At 25.2% G+C, this 22,580-nt stretch overlaps 3 protein-coding genes across 7 annotated transcripts in view; 1 reads left to right on the top strand and 2 right to left on the bottom strand.

Annotated features, from left to right (window-relative positions):
* LOC126896261 (uncharacterized) overlaps positions 1-1,588 on the top strand; it is a 162,240-nt gene extending 160,652 nt beyond the window's left edge. Inside the window, exon 3 of the mRNA XM_050668905.1 lies at positions 1,036-1,588. Coding sequence (XP_050524862.1) covers positions 1,036-1,363 — 328 coding nt within the window. The 3' untranslated portion in view covers positions 1,364-1,588. The remainder of the gene's footprint in view (positions 1-1,035) is intronic.
* A 2,048-nt stretch (positions 1,589-3,636) lies between these two features.
* On the bottom strand, positions 3,637-4,323 carry LOC126895046 (uncharacterized). Its single transcript, XM_050666510.1, has 2 exons — positions 4,314-4,323; positions 3,637-4,193 (listed from the first exon to the last, which is right to left on the bottom strand). The coding sequence occupies exons 1-2, from the start codon at positions 4,321-4,323 to the stop codon at positions 3,637-3,639; spliced, it is 567 nt and encodes a 188-aa protein (XP_050522467.1).
* A 309-nt stretch (positions 4,324-4,632) lies between these two features.
* On the bottom strand, positions 4,633-22,374 carry LOC126896242 (nose resistant to fluoxetine protein 6-like). 5 transcript variants are annotated; one of them, XM_050668869.1, is made up of 14 exons: positions 22,211-22,370; positions 17,777-17,979; positions 16,344-16,555; positions 15,692-15,906; positions 15,148-15,242; positions 14,093-14,295; positions 13,846-14,006; positions 13,622-13,790; positions 13,352-13,545; positions 11,144-11,285; positions 10,878-11,067; positions 10,597-10,739; positions 9,100-9,230; positions 4,633-5,307 (listed from the first exon to the last, which is right to left on the bottom strand). In XM_050668869.1, the coding sequence occupies exons 2-14, from the start codon at positions 17,958-17,960 to the stop codon at positions 5,304-5,306; spliced, it is 2,043 nt and encodes a 680-aa protein (XP_050524826.1). In that variant the 5' UTR covers positions 17,961-17,979; positions 22,211-22,370; the 3' UTR covers positions 4,633-5,303. The 5 variants fall into 5 exon arrangements, with proteins under 5 accessions (XP_050524826.1, XP_050524824.1, XP_050524827.1 ...); XM_050668867.1 differs by having other exon boundaries at positions 4,636-5,307; positions 9,104-9,230; positions 22,211-22,369; XM_050668866.1 differs by lacking the exon at positions 4,633-5,307 and adding an exon at positions 7,591-9,024 and having other exon boundaries at positions 9,104-9,230; positions 22,211-22,374.
* Positions 22,375-22,580: the final 206 nt, after the last annotated feature.

The raw sequence follows: 22,580 nt of genomic DNA, 5'->3' as shown, positions 1-22,580 counted from the left end.
CACAATTTCATACTAAATTTAAAAACTATAATTAGTATTTATTCATATATTATATTTTAAAATCAAAGAACTACTAATCAGGATATAATTAAAGAAATAAGAGTTCATGTTGCTTTTAAAATATTTCACCAATTTCTCTAAAGGAAACACTATCTACAGATTTGCATCGAAGCGTTTCTTATGATAGTGATTTTAATCACTGTCAGATATCATCTATACATGTCCCATCTATGCCTCGTCCACACTGTGCCTCGACCCCACTGTGCTACCGTTTTTTTTTAATATATATATTTCAGTTTCATTGTTGAATGACAATATGATCTAAATAAATAAAATCGATCTATTCTATTACATACAAGTGAATTTAATGTAATCATGGGTAAATTGAATCCTTATTTTTAATTGAAAATCTATAGATTATTATGATACAAACAAAATATTTTCTATATTTATCTCCTTTAATTTTTAAAATATATCAATTATATTTTTGCCCATAATTATAATTTATAACAGAATTAATAATTTGTTAATTACTAAAGTTCTAAACTATATATCAAGTAAATTCTGATTGTTAAATTTTAATTGAGAGCTAAAAAATCGATAAACAAGTTTTTCTATAAAAGTTAGTCCGTTTAGTTGCATGTATGTAAATTTTATTTTAATCTGATAGTAAAATGATTCGTTTGAACTTCTGTAACAGTTTTTAACTTATCTTCAGGTGTCCAATAAATCGTCGGGTGTTCATTAGAACCGTGTTACAAATTAGGTTCATCTTATTTTTCCATAAACCTGTATTTATTTTTATTTTATTATTTGTTATAATATTTATACACTTGAACGATAATGATTGATAAATAACGCCACGAGCCAATTAGTTTATATGGTTTTCTATAATTTTTCATGATATAAATTTATTTTTAAATACTACTATACTAAGTGTACATAAACAATTAAAGTATTTTATAACATCGATTGTAAAGTATATACTTAGATATTTACTTTGTGATTTAAAATTTATTTGTTTATAATTTAAAGGTTTGGAAATTGTACTGTAGACACATGCATATCATTAACGCGATGGCGTTGGGCCCCGATATCTTTAAACTCATCCCAAGCTCCATGGACCAACAGACGGTGTTACGAGCTGTACACCAATGGACCATGTCCTAACAATGAACAATTCACAGTCCTTCCAGACAGCAGAAAACCAGGATACAGTCAACGGCAAGCACCTGTGAATTTGTTGAGTAGCATGCCAACTCGATGCGACATGGACAACAATGGCGAAAGTGTAGATGCTGTTCAATTATCCAACACCACAACTGCAGATTATACAGCACAACTATTGATTTCAGCGATTTGACATAAACGCACAAAAAGGAAATGGACATACAGTTAGCCTTAAATGCATAATGTCCGAGCAAACTTGTTTTGCTATAATATTACCCAGCATGGTACATCCTTAGTCATTTATTTATGTTATCAGTTCTATTCTAAGACTACAAGGGACATTATACCAAAATTAAAACTAGCTATAATTAATAAAGTATTTGTTTTTATATCGCATGAGTCGATACACGTGTAATAATTATTAAATGTATTTTTTTTATCTATGTAATTTATTATTAAATTAAATTACATTGCGTGTGATGTATAAGATTTAGTCGATCAAGTCTTTATTGGGAAATGATACTATTGACAGTAAGGCATTCATTATTAATCTGTATCAGTAAATAGCGCAGAATTGACGTATAAAAATATTCTTCTTAATTTAACAAAACTATCAATCATAGATTCATCTATAATTGTTATATTGATTATACAGTCTAACAAAATATTTTAAATTCTATACATAATAGTATTATTAATATTTAGACACATCTCACATTTAATTATGAAATATATTTCAAGCCTGTAATATCCACTTATAAATGAGTTCGCATGTTTTAATGGACTTTGCAAATTTTTTAATCTCATTTCTTCAAGTACCAGCGATAAATATTAATTTGTATTTAATGGGGTTCAAATGAACAATTATTGAAGAGGTGCTATTTAATTTTTAAAATAAAAAATCTCGTTTCCTGAGGATGCTGAGGTTTTTTTGTGAACCGTTTCATGGTCGAATATTAAATTTAGAAAAATTAAATAACTAATATACTGATTTATGATTTAAAAAATAAAAACGAAGAGAATCGATGCTAAAACGTAAAGTGTAATAAATTATAGACGAAAAAAAATGTCAGTAGTTTACAATATTTAGGTAAATCCGTTTTGGAGTTATATCGCCAATTACAAAAATAACTTTTGTTCTACAATATATAGTTTCTTAAATATTTATTAATAAGTAATTAAATAGCAACAAATTAAAAAAAAATTATTATTTTTTTTTAATCTCACTATATTTGTTTTGATGATATTATGAAAAAATTGTGCAAAGTTTAGGATTAAAATGACAACTTTAATATGTTTAGGGCTTTAAAAATGTTGACTATAATTTTAAAATTATGACGAAAACATGCGCGCTCCTATTTAGTTAAACACGTGTCAGTTAACCTAATTTAATAAATACTAAATTAGGTTATAATATAATTGTTAACGCCACGTAATAGTTCGTGTGTTTTTAAAATTAGCGGACTGTATAATATAAATTAAAATCCTCAACAATGTGATTTTATGTAATTAATATAAAAATGATTTATTAATTCACAAATATAAATTCTATACAATTTATAATTAATTGACATTGAGCGGAGCTAGCGGATAAGTTGTTGTGGCCGTTGTCGCACTAGTACTGAAGCACTGATATAATAACAAGTCTTAATATAGGGCCCCCTTTGAACCAATAAGGTTCAAAAGACATAATTAATATGGGATTCACAAAACAATTATTCACAATGAAAAAGGAAACAGTATAAAAATAAAACATTAAAATAAATATTGATGGCATAACTCCAGCTCATAAATAAATAAAGTTCATTTCCATAAAAAAAAAATAATCACAATAAAAAATATAACTTCACAATATCATATACAATGTATATTGTGTATCAATATGCATTGCATATTGATCTGTGCATTGCTACTCGTGTTCTCATTCTCACTCGACTGGTGGAAGAGCGAATTGTGCTCTCCCTGACACTTCATACATTTCCTTGACTTGCATTGATCAACAAAATGATCATTTTTTAAACAATTAAAACATAGTTTTAATTCATTTACTTTTATTTTTCGATCATCTAGACTTAATGATAGAAAGTCTGGACATTTATAAATAGGGTGTGGTTTTTTACACATATAACACTGCATTTTTGTATGAATTGCTAATGCAGTTACTCTTTTTTTATTGGCATTTTTGAAAATTTATTACTTATGTAATCAATACTATTTTTTCCAGAAAAGATTTTTGCTGACTCAATCGACTCCAATACTGTGCATCTTTTATCCAAACACAACATTAATGATTGAACCGTTGTAATTGTATTGTGATCATTTTCTTGTTCCCATTGACGTATAGAGCCCATATCTATTTTTTTACAAATTAAGTGTAGCAGTAAAGCTCCCCATTTTTCTGGATCTTCGCCAAACGCTTTTAATGCTTGCATATGTGCTTTTAACGAATTATTGAACTTATTTAATTTAACAGCCGCGGCTATCCGATTTCCCGTAAACTGGCTCTAAATCATAAATTTCTTTTGTGTGCGCTTGAATTAGAATGCGTTTGTTTTCATATCGGTTGTTTATAATTGACCATACAACGTCGTAATTTGCCTCTGTAGTTTTTAAGTTTTGTATCAATAAACTCGCTTCACCAGTTAATGCACTTCTTAGGTGATAAAATTTGTGTACTTTTGGCATATCGCTATCTGAGTTAATAAGTGAATTAAAATGATCTTTGAATGAACACCATTCTCCAAACTTTCCTCCAAATGTCGGTATTTCGGGAGGTTTTACCTTCATATAATTATAATTATTTATTTGGCTATTGAGAGAATTCCTGCCGTGATTATTTGAACCAACATTAATGGGAATTTCAACTTTTTTAAGTAGATCTGCTTTTGCCACAATTTCAAAATAAGTATCAACAAATATGTCACGATACTCTAAATTCTCTTCACTCGGGTCAAGCGCTTCAATATTATTTTGTATGTTATCAAACTCATTCCACTTTTCTTTTATTTTTTCCAACCGCAATCCTATTTGGGTTTAATTGTTTTGATTTGCTAGGTCATTTATAAATGCTTGGAATTTTGTCAGCTGTGCCTTTATCTGTCCTCGTCTTATAATGCATACTGCTAACTCATTCCTCACCTCACCTGTTGCCATGTTGAACTTTTAGCAATTCTATTTCTATATATGCGCAACGAACGCTCGATTTACTTAACAACCTGCCAATATGTTACAGTATAATTTACTTACCCTCAAAAATAATACTCTTGGTATTATTTTATTTAATCCTTGCAAATTTAGTCACGTAATGATTCACGATCGCACTTAAATCGATCCGGCCTGAAGGACCATATGTTAACCCCACGTAATGGTTCGTGTGTTATTTTATTTCTGTTTTTAAAATTAGCGGACTGTATAATATAAATAAAAATCCTCAATAATGTGATTTTATGTAATTAGTATAAAAATGATTTATTAATTCACAAATATAAATTTTAAACAATTTATAATTGACATTAAACGGAGCTAGCGGATAAGTTGTTGTGGCCGTTGTCGCACTAGTACTGAAGCACTGATATAATAACAAGTCTTAACAATAATAATATTTTATTATAATAAAATTAATGTTTGTGTGTACTACTAACAAGACTTGACCTATTATAAAATCAATCAACTTCTCAAAGTAAATAAAACTATTGAATTTATTATACAATTGTATTGTTAAAAAACTCTCAAACCATTTTTTTGTATTAGATAAAAAATTTATATTACGTTTTTTAAGTTAAAAAAAAACTTCTGTCAATAACAATAACTCAATTAAAAATAATATAAATATTTCATTTTTGAAAATAAATAAAAATACACTTCTTTAAATTAAAATAAATCTGGATACTTATAAGTAAAAATACGGATAAATATTAAAATATGATAAAATTTGCATCAGCAAATGTACTTTAGTATCAAGTTGACTTTACATAATATACTTAAAAATTTACATTCACATGAGGGTCAATTCGAAATTTTACAATTTAAAAATACTTAAAAACTATCAACATTTAATTAATGCTCTAAATATTGTTGTTGGAATACTAATTAATATGGATCGGCCCTAATGATTTAGGTTGTTTTGGCACTTATTATCTGTAAAAAAATAAATAAAATAATAATAAAATATTTACCATTTTAAAATATAGACTAATTGTCTATCGTCTAGGTAAAAAATGTTAATAACATTTGATGTACTGGTCCAAAAGTTGTTATTAACCAATTACATAATTTTCTATTTTACAACATAATTTATTATATACAATGCGATTAAAAAAAAAATAATATTGACATCCTTATAAAGTATAAGGGGTGCTGTATAAAATGATAAATGTTTAAAACATTAATTTATAACTAAAAAATAATTATTATTTTAAATATATTTTGAATTGTAACAATAATAGCCACAAGCAGATGTTGTAAATTACATATTTCAATTTATATAATATTCTATTAAACGTATTGTACAAAACAAAATATAAACGGTATTTTATAAAAATCAACTATGTATTATGTTCAGAAAAAAATGTGTAAAAAAATATTAAAAAACCTGACTATCTTAATTATCAAACAAAATCATTAAATATATTATTTTCACTATTTATGTAGCATTTAGATAAGTATTACAACTTTTATTTTATTGTTTAAAAAATTTCCTTTATTTACCTAACCAGCTTTATTAAATAAAACGTAAACTGCTGAAAGAAATAAATCTATTTTTTAATTTTTTTTTTTTTTTATCACATTGTATTATTACAATTTCGTAAATACATAATTCACTGTAAAATTAATTAATTAATTTTTGATTTACTAATTACTTGAGTTCTTATAATAATGCATTACTATTATTATTATTATGTTAAGCTATAGCTGCGAAGCTATTATCTTACATTAAGATTGAATATCAATATTTTTTGAGAGATTAATTTTATTTTTGGATGGCTTATCTTCAAATCCTCAATGTAACGTTTTTCAAATGATTATTAAAATAATATTTCTTATACTAAAAAGATCAAGAAACTAGCTTTTTGTAATCAAAATTATTAATAACAAAAGTTGTATTAAAACTAGTTTTAGCACTAATTTTGCACATTAATTCTCTAAAAAATAATAATAATAATAATAGTATGTTTGATTTATTGATTATCAAATTAAGACTTCATAAAGTTGAAAAGATTTATTTCTATCAAAAAAATATTTTAAAATGTATTTATTATATTTTATAAAGCTTTCATTAAAATTTAAAACATTTTTTTTTTTTAAATATTTTTATCTCTTTATTGTTTCTTAATTAGGAGGAAGAACAAAAAATAGATGAAGGGATGTTATCGAATTGCGATATGACGACAGCTGATGTGAGAGATCGTGTGAAAATTTAGGATAAGGGTCGGCCGATATCAGGTAGTTGGGATTAAGGTAAGGAAAAAGAAGATGAAGATTTTTGTTTCTTAATTGACGAATTCAGTCTTTATGTAATTTTAAAAGTCCTAATATATACTTTTAAATCGCATATGTATTATATCTCTTAAAATAAAATACTGTATTTTTACACATATAAATTGAGAAATATATCGAAGTAAAAAATATCAAAAATTAATTTCATAATAAAATTATTTTATAAGAGAAAACGAGTATCTAGCATAAAAAGAATTACCTAGCCAGTATATAACACAGCACATATATTCCGTAAAATTAAGTGAATTGCAACAATATTTAAGATTTTTCAACTTAAACATAAAATTAAAATAGAGTTTTGATGTTAGGGGAAATCTAATGATGTTAACAAAATCTTCCTCGTCTCTAGATTCCATAAAATTAAAATTAAAAACCAAGAATAATTAATTAATATAGCATTGGACAGTAAAATAAAATAACATTCTTCGGGTATTGCAATTCACCTCATTTTACGGTATTATTTCAACAGGATAATTTTTCCCAATACCTTCAAATGAAAAAAACCAGCACAGGGGGGTCGTGGCACAGTCGTGACGTAGCATTGTTAGATCAAGTGTAATGATATCAGACAGTAATTAAAATCACTATCAAAAAAAAAAGCTTAGATGCAAATCTTTAAATAGTGTTTAATTTTAAAAAATTGGTGTATTATTCCAAAAGCTACATGATCTCCTAGTTCCTTATTAATATCCTAATTAAGATAAAGTATGTCGAATGAAAAAGAGATTATTAAAAAATCTTATTTCTCATAAAAAAATTGTATTGATTCATAAATTTTCCAAAAAGTTATAGCATTATTAAGTTAAAAATATAAAAAAAAATTATTTTACAAAAATCGTAATTTTTTATTAACTTTGATGTCTATTTTCATCACGAAAACAAGTCCAGAGGTCAATTTTTTTTTTTCATATTAAAGTATATTACATTAGCTTTAATTTAAGATATATATAAAAGTGTCAGACCTTACGGAACACTTTCAAAAGTTAAGTTGAAAAAGTTCTACTTTCTATATGCATTTTTTAGATTTGAAGCCCCCCGTATATAGGGAAATGGTCTGATTTAAAAAATGTATGTCAAATAAAAGATGTTTATAAATACTACTTCTCATGAAAAAATTGTGTTGCTCCATACATTTTTTTAAATGTTATAGCATTTTAAATTAAAAAATGTAAAATATAAAATCGATAATTTTCACACAAAAATAGCATTCGTTAGCCATTTTCACCACGAAGACAAGTCCAGAGGTCAAATTTTTTTTTTCAAATTAAAGTATATTACATTAGCTTTATATTAAGATATATATAAAAATGTCAGACCTTCCGAAACATCTTCAAAAATTAAATTGAAAAAGTTGACATTTTTAATCCCCCCCTGTAGGCATCTAAAGGGTCAGATTTATAAAAAAATATACCAAATGATAGGTAAAGACATCATGCATCTACAAAATAAAATTATATTAATTTGGTTATTTTTTAAAAAGTTATGGCAATTTTAAATAAAAAAAATTTCGAAAATTAGCGATTTCTAAAATTGTAATTTTTTTGGAGATTTCCCCCATTTGTGGGGAACGAGGGAAAATTTTTTAATTTTTAAGGGTAATGTCTTTGTCTAGATACGATTTGTGATTATTTGACACGAAAAAATGGTAACTGACACAAAAAAAAAACACATCATGGTAAAACCAATACCTTCTCAGCTTCGCATTGAAGCTAAAAAAAAACGTAAATAAATTTTTTTCATATAAAGTGTGATGGTGTCACGTTACCATTATTGTAAACATTTTTATAATAAAATACAGACAGCACATTCGCTTCTAGAGACTGTTGAATTGACGATTAATATTTACAGCAAAATTGTCAGTCGTCTGAATTACTTTTTAAACCCAAGTCCATTCCTGTGCTTTGTGTCATTCATCAGTCTCCGTACTCGGTTGTCGCTGTCAGGCTTACTGCATAAAGTCAAGCCTTTGTTTTTCCATTTTTCTCTATCTACTCTCGTCCTCGGCATTTCAGAGTACTTGTGTCTTGTACTTCGTCTGCACCTCATACTCGACTACCCTTGTTCTTTATCCTCTCCTATACCCGAAATATTAGTCTCTTGCACTTCGTCTACACCTCATACCTAGGTGTTACCCTTGTTATCTTCCTATAACAACGGCCTTTCGACACCCACATCTAATCCGGAGTGTCAGCCGAGCACAGTAACTGCTGTATGATACACGTGCGTGTACCAAGATGAGTAGACTCATCATCATCTTCGTACACACTATACACCTCGCTCCCCCTCCCTTTAGTGTTTTGTTGTGTGTTACGCCAAAAGGATGAATATAATTCATTTTCCTCATGTTAAGACGATACCCTAGTATTAAAATATCAATTTGTTACAGTTCTACGATTTTTTAACAAATTTTTAACCTTAAAACTTTTTTCATACCTACTTTGAATTACTTTTGGTTTTGAAATAAATATCTGGTTAATTAAAAGTTTGAACGGTCTTTCTACTAAAATATAGAGAAACAAACTTGCTGCATAACTCATTACTACATCCGATACAGAATTAGTAATCTGAAATAAATTTACATTCATTCTTAATACATTAGTAATAATGTATTAATAAATTATTGATAAGATAATTTTGTTACTTAAAAGAGTATGAAAAAAATAGACAAAACACTTTAATTTTCATACAAAAATATCATTAGGAATTGTGTGTTACTTTCATGTTTATTATTTTATGATAAGGACTTCTGTGTACATAAAATCTAGGATATTATATGTAGAATCACAAAGCAAGTGTATAGATGTAATGTTTGAATGACAAGTGTACGAACGAACTCGAAAGTCATATAATTTAAAAATAAAATCTCAGTTTAAATCTCATTCTTCCGTTACATTTAAGGCTATGTCATATAAGCCTAATTTAGGGTTTAAAACTAACCTAAAGTTTAGTTATACGTTAAAAAAATTATTTGGATAATTGATAATGAGCTATACAGAGTGATCGATTAATCATAAACCACTGGATTACTCTAAAAACAAATACAATATTGAAAAAATAATTTTTGATTATTTTTAATTACATAAAATTCTTGATTCATCAGATAATATTTAATATTTAGAATCATCCCTTATAACTTAAAGGGGTGTCAATTTTATTTTTTTTTAACATACATATCTCACTTATTAAGTCTATAAAATAGGAAATAATCTAATTAAGAAAATGACTGGTCGGTAAAATTTTGTGAAACAGTATTTCAAAAGTTATTAACAATTTCAATTAATGACTGGAGGTGTTGAATGGGTACTGCTACTTTTAACACGAGTCATTTTTTGCCCAAGAATAACATTCAAAATATAATGTTTCCATTAACAAAAATAGTTGACACCTCTCTAAGTATAAGGGATGATTCTAAAAACTAAATATTAGCTGATAAATCAAGAATTATATGTAACCAAAAAGAATCAAAAATTATTTTTCTAATGTTCTATTTATTGTGTGAGTAATCAAGTGGTTTATAGTAAACCAATCACTTTGTATAGCTCATTATCAATTCAAAAAATTTTTTTAACATGTAGCTAAATTTAAACTTACTTTTATGCCCTAAATTAGGCCTATATGATATAGTCTTAAATGTAATGAAAGAATGAGATTTAAATATAAATCCGTGTTTATTATTTGTTGTTGACGTAACACCACAAATTAATCGTGACGCTAATTTTGACAGCGACTTAGTCGCTGCAAATATTTTAAAACTTTTTCTCATTTAAAATTTAACTATTTTTTAATCGCATATTAGAACAGCACGTGCTATTTAATAGGCTAAAAGTTAGTATTTAACTAGATAGAATCTCACTATAAGATATGACTAACTTCTAAGCAACACATACTAGTAACAAGCACTTTTTGTTACTACGAAACACTAAAACTTACAAATGTTTTGATAGTAAAATGATCAGGTGTTCTTCTACTGGCAATATCAGAAACAGGAAATATTGAATTCACCATATAAGCGTTGAAATTTAAAAGTGCTACAACTTTGAATACTTTCCATGAAAAAAAATTTTTTAGGAAATCTGTAATAATAGTTCAATTGTTTTAGGTGGTGGTAAAGAAAATTAAAATTAATTACCTTTTTAAACCTTTTAAATTTTATTGATGATTATTCAAATGTTAATTTAATTTTCAAAATATAAAAATAATTTATCACGTACTCGATGATCCTAATATTAATGTGTAAATTAAAGTAGCCGTTCCCGTTGCCCAAAGACTTCGTATTGTAGATCCATAAAGTGCAGCTAGAAATGGTTCATAAACGTAAGAAGGGTGATAAATTATAGCACCACTAAACCAACAAAACATCATTATGAATACAGAAATGGCTTGTAAAACATTACTTTTCATCTGAAATTTAATTGAATTAGTATGAAATTATAATACAGTGTTTTTTTTTAGAACTTAAAAAGTATATATTTCTTACTATACTAAGCTTAGGGGAATTTTTTTTTCTTTTATATAGCAAATAACCAAATATAGCTCCTACGATGTATGGACCCACTCTTGTATGCGATTTTACATAAACTGACATGAAGTATATATTGCTAGTAACATTTTTCACAAAACTAAATGTAAACAAAAATAATTTGTATTTGATGTTCATAGATATAAAATGATTATGTATAATAGACGATATCAGTACTGACAATTATTGTCAATTATTGGTGCAGTACTGGCATATTTAACAAACAATAAAGCTTTTTCGTACTAGTTATGATTACGATATGAGTTGTAATTTTTTTTTTGATGGAACCTAAATTTTAAATTGTTTCTCTTTCATTGCATTATATACAGAGTGAAACAGAGTGAAACAGATCTAACTGACAGCTCATATAACTTATGATCTACATAACATTTTATATATTTTTTTTTAATCAATTTTTAAAATATAGAACTATATTTAAAATATGATAATATTATAATTTTAATCGTAAACGTATTTGTTAAAAGGACCTATTTTCACTGCTTATACTTTTTAAGATAAGTAAATTCAATTTATGCTACAAAAAAAAATAATCAATTTATTGAAGAATTACATATTTTGTTTGTAAAAAAAAAATACATAAAATTTTGTAAATTCTAAGTAATTTATTGTTAGTAATCGTAGCTCTTGAGTTCATACATTTTTATGTAAATTTTGCTTCTTAGGAAAACATTTAAGTGAGCTACAGATCCATTTCAGAACAATATTAATAAAAATACGAAGTTTGTTAATGCAAATTTTGGGTGTTGGGGCATATTTGGCATATAATTGGTTTTTTGGAGGCAGAATGCATATTATTTCCTGTGAATTCAGGGAAATTTTATTTCAATGAAAGTAAAAAAAAAATAAATAAATTCTTAAATCATTTTTTTCGAATATGTTTACATGTTACTATGCTCTTAGTATTTTTGGAGATATTTTTATCTGTTTATGATATTGATTGGGTTTTATAAGTTTTAAGCAGTTCACTGGAATTAATATTATCGCACAATCACTACCACCATCCGCTGAATCAAATATGTGTATGTCTATCAATAAATTTATTTTCGTCACAACAATACATAAAGGTACATATTAAAAGGAAATTCTTATGATAAGTCCGTAAACTATAATCGTATTTCTAGCGTTGTTACATTGTTTTTTGTAGATTATTTTGTGGTAAATCGTGTCTATTTATTTTTTGTTTTCAGTTAGTATTTTGAGATTCAATTATAAATACTAGTATTTAGACTGTTCACATTAATCAATGCTAAAAGAAAACCTAACAAGTCGAGCTCGTTTGCAAAAGTTTGCTTCGGAATTAGGCAAAGAAATATATTCAACCGACAATAAAGTGCTAATTTGTAAAACTAGTGAAATAAAAGTATTAAAACTTAATTATTTACATTTTAAAAATCTTATTTTTATGACTGAAAATCAGAAAAAGATTTCATTTTTGAAGATTACTAAAATTTTTCAAATTGTGTTAATTTATACTTTTGATTTTTACTTGTTTAAAATTTTTTACTAAAAAGTTATAGTTTATAATTAAAAATTATGCATTTAAATATTTCGTGCTCTTTCAAAATGTGCTTATTTAAGATTTTTAGTATAGTCATCGGGTGGGGTATAGGGGGTTAAGTCCCTTCTTAAATTTACAAATTAGCAAAATTATTTGCATTATTATATCAAAATTAATTGCCACCTTTTTAAGATATAAGAGATGAACAAAAACAATACTTCTTGTTGATAAGTTGAGAAAAAGATGTAACTAATGAAATCAAAAATTAAATTCTGAATTATTTTTATTTTTCAATAGATAAGTGATTTTTAATTACAGAACTGCACCATAAATAAATTAATGTCGAATTTTAATGCATTAAAAGTTAAAATTTATTGCAAAAGTTAAGTTAACTTAATTAAATAACTCAATATTTATTAATGTATTGTAAATAGTCGTTTCTTGATGCGTAGATATAATGACACTATTTTATTGCAGTAGGCTAATTACGTTTTCCCACCATCTTTAAAACAAGCATAACTTTTAAAATGGACATCAAAAAAAAATTAACAATAATAATAATAAAATTACTTTGCAATAAAAAAATAATTATTGAAACCAAAAGTTTATAAAGTTAATCTTAAAAAAAATGTTTCGTCGACACTTACTCTACATTGAACTCAAGATTTGCAGGTATGTGGTTCATATAAGTAATGTTGAAAAGTATAGCTGTTGATATAACAATAAGTGAAACCAAAATATTGAATCCAAATTTCGGACTTCTATGAATGATATACGTCAATATAATTCCCATTATTGTAAAATGAAATTCACAAGGCATGAACCAAGTATGAATTTCACACTTAAAAACGAATTAAAAAGTTACTAACGAATTTTAATATAAAAATAAATTATTTTTAGTTAATTATATGTTTTACTAATGTATCTGGTTTAATGTAGTTGTTTAAATATAACAAATACAGCCACCACACATTCCTACAATTATCTTTATCTGTACCAATAAAATTTTCCCATAAAGGTCCACTGCCCAATTTGTATTGAAAAGTTGCAAAAAAAAATATCACCATAGCGTACACTGGCGTAAATCTAAGACAATTTAAAATTTTCAGTTATAATACAATCTAGATAGTTATATTATTACCTGAAATATTTAAATATTATTATTTTTAAAGGATGTACAAATGAAGTCTCTAGGCGATCAAGAAGAATCAAAACCAACAATGCTCCACTAATGACAAAAAAAATATCTACCAATAAATCCATGTGTGATGTAAAAATTGATATATAATAATTATAATACACCTTTACCAAAAAAAATTATTTAAAGGTTAATAAATTTAATTAAAATCACGTGTAATTAGAATCGTCTTAAGACTAATTAAACAAACCTGCTCGTTGACTTCGTAATTTTGTAAAGGTCCCATTAAACGGTACATCCATCTATGGCCAACAATAATTAATACTGCAGATATGGTCGTAATACCACTTAAAGGTGAAAAATCTATGTCTCTTAATATGTAATTTCTTTGCGTTAAACTTTGTATAGCACGTCGCGCGGAAAAACACATTAACACATCAACTTTACGGTTTTCTAAAATATTACGTAAGATAATAAAATATTATATTATTTATATTATATAAACATTATCGTACTTCTATCTAAATTCGTATTTAAAAAATGTGTCTATGGGAGTTTTGGGGATTAACTTTGAAAAATCAAATGAAGACAAATGTTTTTTTTTAAATGCTACATAAATAGTTATTTTTTCATAAAATTTATAAAAAAATAATAATATGATTATTATAATAGTATCAATAATACTTAATACTATCGTTCAAAAAATATCTTTAATGAGCTACCGCTCTTTAAATGAAAGAAAATCAAATATTAAATAAATGTCGTAGTGTTATTTCAGAATATAAGATAAATTTTATTATGGGAGTGTGTAACATTTATAAACTTTTATTGTTTGGTTTCGCCTAATATTGTAATAAACTATAATATTTGATAAAAATTAAAGTACAACAATTTTAGTATAGTAACATAAATAGTCTCCATACTTTATTATATCCGTTTGACAGTTATAGGATATAATAAATAACCGACAACGCCTAATCGTATTTCTATTTAACTTGGTACAAAATAAGAATTAACTTTCGTCAAAAATAAAAAGGATTTAACATAATTTAATTTATTTAATTATGATAAAAACATTTTATTTGAAACTATATTTATATTTTCAAAAAGTTTTGAGAAAAAAATGAAACATGAAATTTTAATCACTCTATATAGACAAATTTGGTTTTAGATTTATAGAATAAAAGTAATTTTGATTGATATTTTTCATTAAGTCTCAATTCTTAAATTATTTAAATTCAGGTTTTGACGATATTAATTAAAAATTCTAAGTGATTTAAAGTAAGAAAGGTAAGAAATAATTACCTTTATTCCATTGCCATATTTCTTGTTTTGAATATGCAGTAAAATCAAAAAGAGTTGCAAACGTAACTAGTAATAGCAGTACTAAAATGACAAACCTATAAAATTTAATTAATTGCGATTCAATGTAATATTTATTATTTATTACTATCAGCCATTATAAGCTTAGTTTAATGTATAAACTATTTGAATTCAGTCTTATTCTAATGACTTCATATTTTTAATAACCAAATAAAACAAGTTAAAATAAAATAAATCTTTAATAAAGCTGGACTAAGAAATATGTATCTCAAGACGAAATTGCTTAACTTTTACATTTTTTTCTTTAATTTATAGAATATAGGAACTAATATTTGATAAAAACCCATTAATCATTAAAACGTTATTTATCAATTAAAAATGAAAAATATTTTGTATGGATGCAATACAGAAATAAGAAAATTAAAAATTAATACCTTTAGTGTGATGAGATATTGTTTATAATTTCATCTCAATAATTTAAATTATAAAACCTTTAGTAAAATTTAAATAAATAACAAACTCGTACAAATAAGTCCAGTCGTAAGCGTCGTACTTATCTCCTGCACGTTCTGTCTGTGTACACATCTTATCGTTTACTGATATATTTTCAATAGAAGTTATGTTATTTTCTTTTATGTATGATTGGAGATAAGTTTGAATTTCAAATGAAGAACATGATTGTGGAACGCATAGCGCCCATTTAATGATATCTAAACGTTGCTTGAACCTTGCTCCGCCATACTAAAACATTAAATTATTTAACCATTTTTTCATGTATTATCAAAAATGTAACTGAACATTTTTAATGAAAACAATATAACCAATTTGTCAAACAAGTCTTAAATATCAAAATATCAACATTTTTATAATTTGAATAATTAATTAATGATGGCGTGGCCGATTAAACAAAGTATTAATAGCTTATACGCTGTTTCGGGTTCGAGAATTAGTCACAGACTACTTTGCTTATTAAATGAGAGATTATCTCAGTTTTTAGAACCAACATCACTCTCTTCAGTAACAAACTAACCATATCAGAGTATTTAAGCTTTTAAAATTTAGGCTTAAATATAAATATTTAAGAAACCTATTCTTTGTAGGTGGGTAAAAGAATGTAAATTTTTTTTAATTATTATTATATTTCACGTATGTAATTTGAAACAAAAAATACTGCTTACATAAATTTTATGCCATGATGGAAGCATTGGATTATAATCTCTAGTATTAGGATCCGTTAGGGAATATTCTCGTGGAACGTTTATTTTGATATCTATCAGACAATATTGAGCTTGAATTGGCTTGGTTACTTGTAAACATTCGTCAAAGTCTCCTAACTGATATATGTTTCCAGTCAATAAGCCGACTGCTTGTTTTGCTGATGCATCCCACACTATGATAAAATATATTTTATTATTGTCATTAAAATATTACGTAGATTTTTTGTAAGATCCAGTTGACCTTTTAAGAATAAAAATTTACTGTATGAATTAAACGAAGGGCCTAAATTATCTAAATTTAATTTATTTAAAACAACTTTGAGGCAAATAGCGGAAAATTTGATAAAGTCATATTTTGAGGCAACTCCATGGGCTTTACAAAGCCTATTTTTTACTTATTATTTAAAAGATTAGATATATTAATTTAAATTAAAAAGTTATCTAGGGCGTATTCAAATTGAAAGGATCCTTTTTATAGTTTCATTTTGTATGTACAACTTATATGTCAAATACTATCGTTGACAAAGTAAGTTAAAACATATATGGAAGAATCTGTCGCATTATTTAGTAATGGTTTATTTAAATTACTTAAATTTAAGTAATATTTGAATTAAATAAATAATTTATATAGGTATTAATTTAAGGAATTAAAATTTTTTTTTTTTCATATGATCTATATTTTACGATAAAATATTATAAAAATATATCTTATTTTAAAATTTTCTAAAAAGTCCTAATTTTTATGTTAAAAAAAATAAATTTCATCAAACAATTTGAAAAAATGTTAATATTTATATAAAACCTGATAAACAAAATGGCATAATTTTTTTGAACATATATGCAATTAATCATAATACTAAGTCAATCATTAATTTGAAACGTTTCGCTCTGGCCTTCCTTCCTAATACGTATATTTATCATGAACGAAAAATATAATGAGAGTATTGGCGTAGCTTGAGAAATNTATTTATCATGAACGAAAAATATAATGAGAGTATTGGCGTAGCTTTACTATAGTTCTTATCTTTATTTCATAATTTTGGATAGTAGATCTGATTGGAAGTCTTTTTGTCACATAACTTTACCTTCACCTTTTAATAAATTTTAATTTAATTATGAGGACTACAAATGTTTGTATGATAGTTGAAGCCCTAATACCCCCATGCAACTTACGCTAATGTAAAGAATAGTCAGTTGATCTGATAGATTATGTATAACACCTATCAGCAATTTTTTTATTTTTCTATAATCAACTTATGTTAGAAAAGTTTTATTGATTCTGTTATAATATTTTTTAATAAATAGTCTTGAAATAAACTAATTAGGAATCAATAAGTATAGTTGTTCATTCTTTTTCTCACATTTTTAATATTTATTTTAAACAAATCACTTACTTTGTTGAGCCCATAGTGTAGAGGTTTTTAGATTTTCTAGCAGTCTTATACTGTCTTTTTGACATTTTGGATTACTTGAATTTAAAATAGTGTTCGGCAAAGATGGTATTATGTTTGGTGATAATGTCAACAATGCATTAGTACTTAGTACAAACAATAATAAGGACAAGAAATAAAACACCATCTTATTTAACCATAAAAACCTGTAAAATTATATAATACGTAAATATTAATCTTGATCATAAAATCATGACAATACTGAATAAGTTAATGATTTTTTAAAACTCATTTAAATTAATTTAAATCCAAAAAAATATGTCAAATAAAAGAAGTATATAAGTATTATATATCATAAAAAATTGTATTGATCCTTACATTTTTCAAAATTTTGAAAAAAATCGGTTCGGCGAGAGTTGAGAAAAAGTGGTAATAAAAAAAAAAATAAAATAAATAAAAGAGCGTAGCCTAGTTGGGACAACTATAGATGAATTAAAGTTTGCAAAATTAACTCCTATTTCTTTCATTCTTCGTAATTAGTAGTTCTATGATTTATAAGTATAATATATTATTAAATATCTATTAAAGCAATTAAATATAGTATGAAATTAATATTTAATAATTTAATAATTGGTAATTTTTACGGAGTAATTATAAAAAATTATAAAGCAGTTATTACTTTTATGGTAAATTTATATAAAAATCGAAGGGCTTGATACAAAAGTTTTTGGGAAATAATTTGTTTTTAATTATGAATTAAATGTTTCAAAAGGAGTTTTCATCAAATTCAAAAATTTGCTTTTCTTGAGTAATTTTTCAAGCTGATTTCAAATCTCCAATTTAATTTTTTTTTATCTAATCTAATTTAATCCACTAATTTTTGATATTATGACTAATTAATTCAAAACGAGTATTAACATATAGTAAACAAATTATTTTTTATAATTTTTTTCTAACTTAATAAGGATTAAAGAAAAATTGCAAGAAAGACACTAGTGTTACTGATTCGGCAAGCGTTCATCGAATTTTTTGATCAATAAAATTGGCTATTTAAGCTAGTTCAAATTTTAAAGTTACCTTTTTTGACTTAAAAGAAGAAAAAAATTTTAATAAGTTTAACTTTATATTCTATGGTAATTAGATTTATATAATATAAATGAAAATCAATTTACTGCCCTTATAAGGTATTTAAAAATAAATTAAATTCAATACCAAGAATTTAATTCAAAAATAGCATGTTTTTTAATATGGTAACTATTTTCACCTTGAAGACAATCTATATCTAAAAATTTTTTTTTTCGTAGTAAAGCTTATTACATAAGCTTTAATTTAAGATATTAATAAAAGTGTTAATATTTCCGGAACACTTTCAAAAATTAAGCTAAAAAAGTTTAACTTGTATGCATAAATTGCTTTTTAGAATCTCCCCTGTGGACGGTCAAGAATCAGATTTTTAAAAAAATGTATATCAAATTAAAGGGAAGTATCTAAGTTTTCAATAAAAAAAATTATTTTGATTTATTAATTTTTCAAAAAGTTGTGGCAGTTTTTAATATCAAAATATTAACATGTTAAACGGAGATTTTTACATAAAAATTACATTTTACGTTAAATTCCATGGCCATTTGCCCGTAGAAGACCTATTCTTATATGGACAAATGGCCATATTTCATATTTCGATATGATTAATTGATTTAACATGAGAGTTGCATAAAAGTGCTTACTAAGACTTCTATTTAAATGATTTCTTACAATAAAAATACAATATAACGTTTTTATCGACATTTTGAGTTTTCCTTATAAATTTACTGTTAATTGTAATTATTTAACTTTCTGTTCATATATGAATCTAAAAAATAGAATATTTTATTCTACATAAAATTTAATGATATAAATTCTAAACTTGAAAGTTGAGCTAAAAAAAAAAGTATGTTGGAGTGCATGTTATAGATTTCTAAAAAAAAAAATCATGTTGATCCATACATTTTACAAAAATATATATCAATTTAAATTTGAAAGTATAAAATCGAAAATTTGAACACAAAAATAGCATGTTTTTAAATACGGCAGTAATTTGCATGTAGAAGATAAATCGTCGGGACAAATTTTTTTTTTGGAACTTAAAGTAATTATTATAAGCTTTAATTTGACATATATTTAAAGCTCAGAGTATTTCCGGAACATTTTTATAAGTTATGTTGAAAAATTTCTACTCTTTACTCACATTTTAGTCAAGTTTTTGACCGTCCTGTATAAGGAAAATGGTCTGATTAAAAAAAAAAATTGCGAATAGAAAAAAATAAACTTATGAAAAAAAATTGTATTGATCCATACATTTTTCAAAAAGTCATAGCAATTTAAGTTAAAAAAATAAAATATGAGATGGACAATTTTAACACCATAATTGCATGTTCTTTAACTTCGGCAACCATTTGCTCATAGAAGATAAGTCGTCGGGAGAATTTTTTTTTTTAATTTATAGTACATAAAATAAGCTTTATTTAAAATATTTTTGAAGCTCGGAGTATTTCTAGAACACTTTTAAAACTTTAGTTGAAAAAGTTAAATTTTTGTGAATAACTTGCCATTTTAAAATCCTACCTGTGGGCAGGTAAAGGGTCAAATGTTATAAAAAATATATCAAATGACAAGAAAATACCTAATGTATCAATATAAAAAAGTTATGACTGTTTTAAGAAAAAAAAAATTTTTTTAAATGTTAAAATTACAGATTTTTAAAATTGTAATTTTTGGGAGGGATTTCCCTCATTTATGGATAACGAAAGAATTATTTTCAATTTTTGAGGGTAATCTCTTCGACTAGATACAATTTGTGATCTTTTGAAAGCTAAGATTGAGGAGTAATAGTCACCAAAAAAAAAAAACACATCATAGTAAAATTAATACTTTCTCAGATTCGCATCAAAGCTAACATAATTATTAAAGTTGCCTGTTAATTTTTTTAATAAATTAAGTAGACCATACGTCATTAACAATTAACAAATGAAAAATTACGTTAATGTAAAAACTAAAAATATATCCGTTTGAGAATTTTAACTTAATAATTCCTTTAATTAATTAAATAGTTAATAAGTCGTTTATACCCAGTATAACATTTTAGTATTTTAAATTTTAGAAATTTGTTTAAAAGAGAGTATTTTACGCCTTGCATTTTTAAGTTCAAAAATAATGTTAAAGAACTGCACAGGCCGTGTTTATTTAAAAAAAGCCAGTACAGTAGTGACGTAGCATAGTTGGATCAATTATAATGATACCTGACAGTGATTAAAATCACTATAAAAAAAAAACTATTCGATGCAAATCTTTAGATAGTGTTTTATTTTAAAAAATTGGTGTATTATTCCAAAAGTTACATGATCAGCTAGTTCCTTATTAATATCCTGATTAAGATAAAGTATTTTGAATGAAAATGGGATTATTAAAAAATATTATTTCTCATAAAACAATTGTGTTTATCCATATACTATTCAATAAGTTATAGCATTATAGAGTTAAAAATTTTAAAAATAAAATCGAGTATTTTCACACAAAAATAGCATTTGATAGCCATTTTCATCGTTAAAACAAAATAAAATTCGAAATCTTTTTACATAATAAAGTACATTACATTAGCTTTAATTTAAGATATATATAAAAGTGTCAGACTTTCCGGAACACTTTCAAAATTTAAGTTGAAAAAGTTAATGTTTTGTAAAAAAGTTGTCATTTTAAATCCCCCCTGTGGGCAGTTAAAGGGTCAGATATAAAAATATACCAAATGAAAGGTAATGATATCATGTATCTATATAAAAACAAATGATATTTATATGTTCATTTTTAAAAAAGTTATGGCAGTTTTTAGTAAAAAAAATTGAATAAATGTCGAAAATTAGCGATTTTTAAAATTGTAATTTTTTTGGAGGATTCCCCCATTTACGGGGAACGAGGGAAATTTTTTCAATTTTGAAGGGTAATGTCTTCGACTAGATACGATTTGTGATCTTTTGACGTATCATTGAAAGAAATCGGTTCGGTGAGAGCTGAGAAAAAGTGGTAACAGACAAAAAAAAAAAAAAAACACATTATAGTAAATCCAATACCTTCTCAGCTTCGCATCGAAGCTAAAAAAAAAACTCATCACAGTAAAACCAATGCCTTCTCAGCTTCGCATCGAAGCTAAAAATTATTTTTTTTATTGTTATTAACAAAAAAGTGAAGTAGCGATCGAAAATATTAGAAAATAAAAATGTTTGTCTATGAATAGAGGCTATATATGAACTTCTAACTTAACTCCTAAAGTAGATACAAAAAATCTAATTTTGACAATTAGTTCCGTATACATTTTATTGATATATTTAATTCAATTATTATTATATTTTTAATAATCACTTAATTTTCCTTTAATCCTACTGAATTATTATATTTAAAATACTTCACCTTATAGATTTTTGATTGATACTTCTATGAATATTTTAAAGTACATATAAACCGTGATTCTTTGTGTCGTATAAAAATGATAGCGACTGATCACTTAAAACTCGAACGAATGAGAACAGAGTAATGAAAGAACGAATCTAGGAACCACACAGAATGAATTATTTTTTATGATAAATTGATAAACGTTGACGCCAACAACCTACCCAACCGGTTATGGTTGAGTGCACTTGATTTTATTATTAATAGATAATAAGTGATGCATCTATATTATAACATTCACCTTAATCTTTTTAAATGTTGTCATCACAATATTAAGTAATAATATTGAATATATAAGTAAAGTTCAAAATTAAAGTTAATAACTACAAAA

This window comes from Daktulosphaira vitifoliae, unplaced genomic scaffold (assembly GCF_025091365.1).
Source record: "Daktulosphaira vitifoliae isolate Bord-2020 unplaced genomic scaffold, ASM2509136v1 Scaffold_1, whole genome shotgun sequence".
Lineage (NCBI taxonomy): Eukaryota > Metazoa > Arthropoda > Insecta > Hemiptera > Phylloxeridae > Daktulosphaira > Daktulosphaira vitifoliae.
This window is presented reverse-complemented; position numbering and strand designations above follow the sequence as displayed.

Coding starts and splice junctions, on each gene's coding strand:
- LOC126896242 (XM_050668866.1), bottom strand. CDS start 17,960: ATGGTGTTTTATTTCTTGTCCTTATTATTGTTTGTACTAAGTACTAAT. Junction 15,243..15,691: donor GCTTACGACTGGACTTATTT/GTACGAGTTTGT, acceptor TAAATTTTATAG/GTTTGTCATTTTAGTACTGC. Junction 11,068..11,143: donor ATTCCCCTAAGCTTAGTATA/GTAAGAAATATA, acceptor ATTAAATTTCAG/ATGAAAAGTAATGTTTTACA.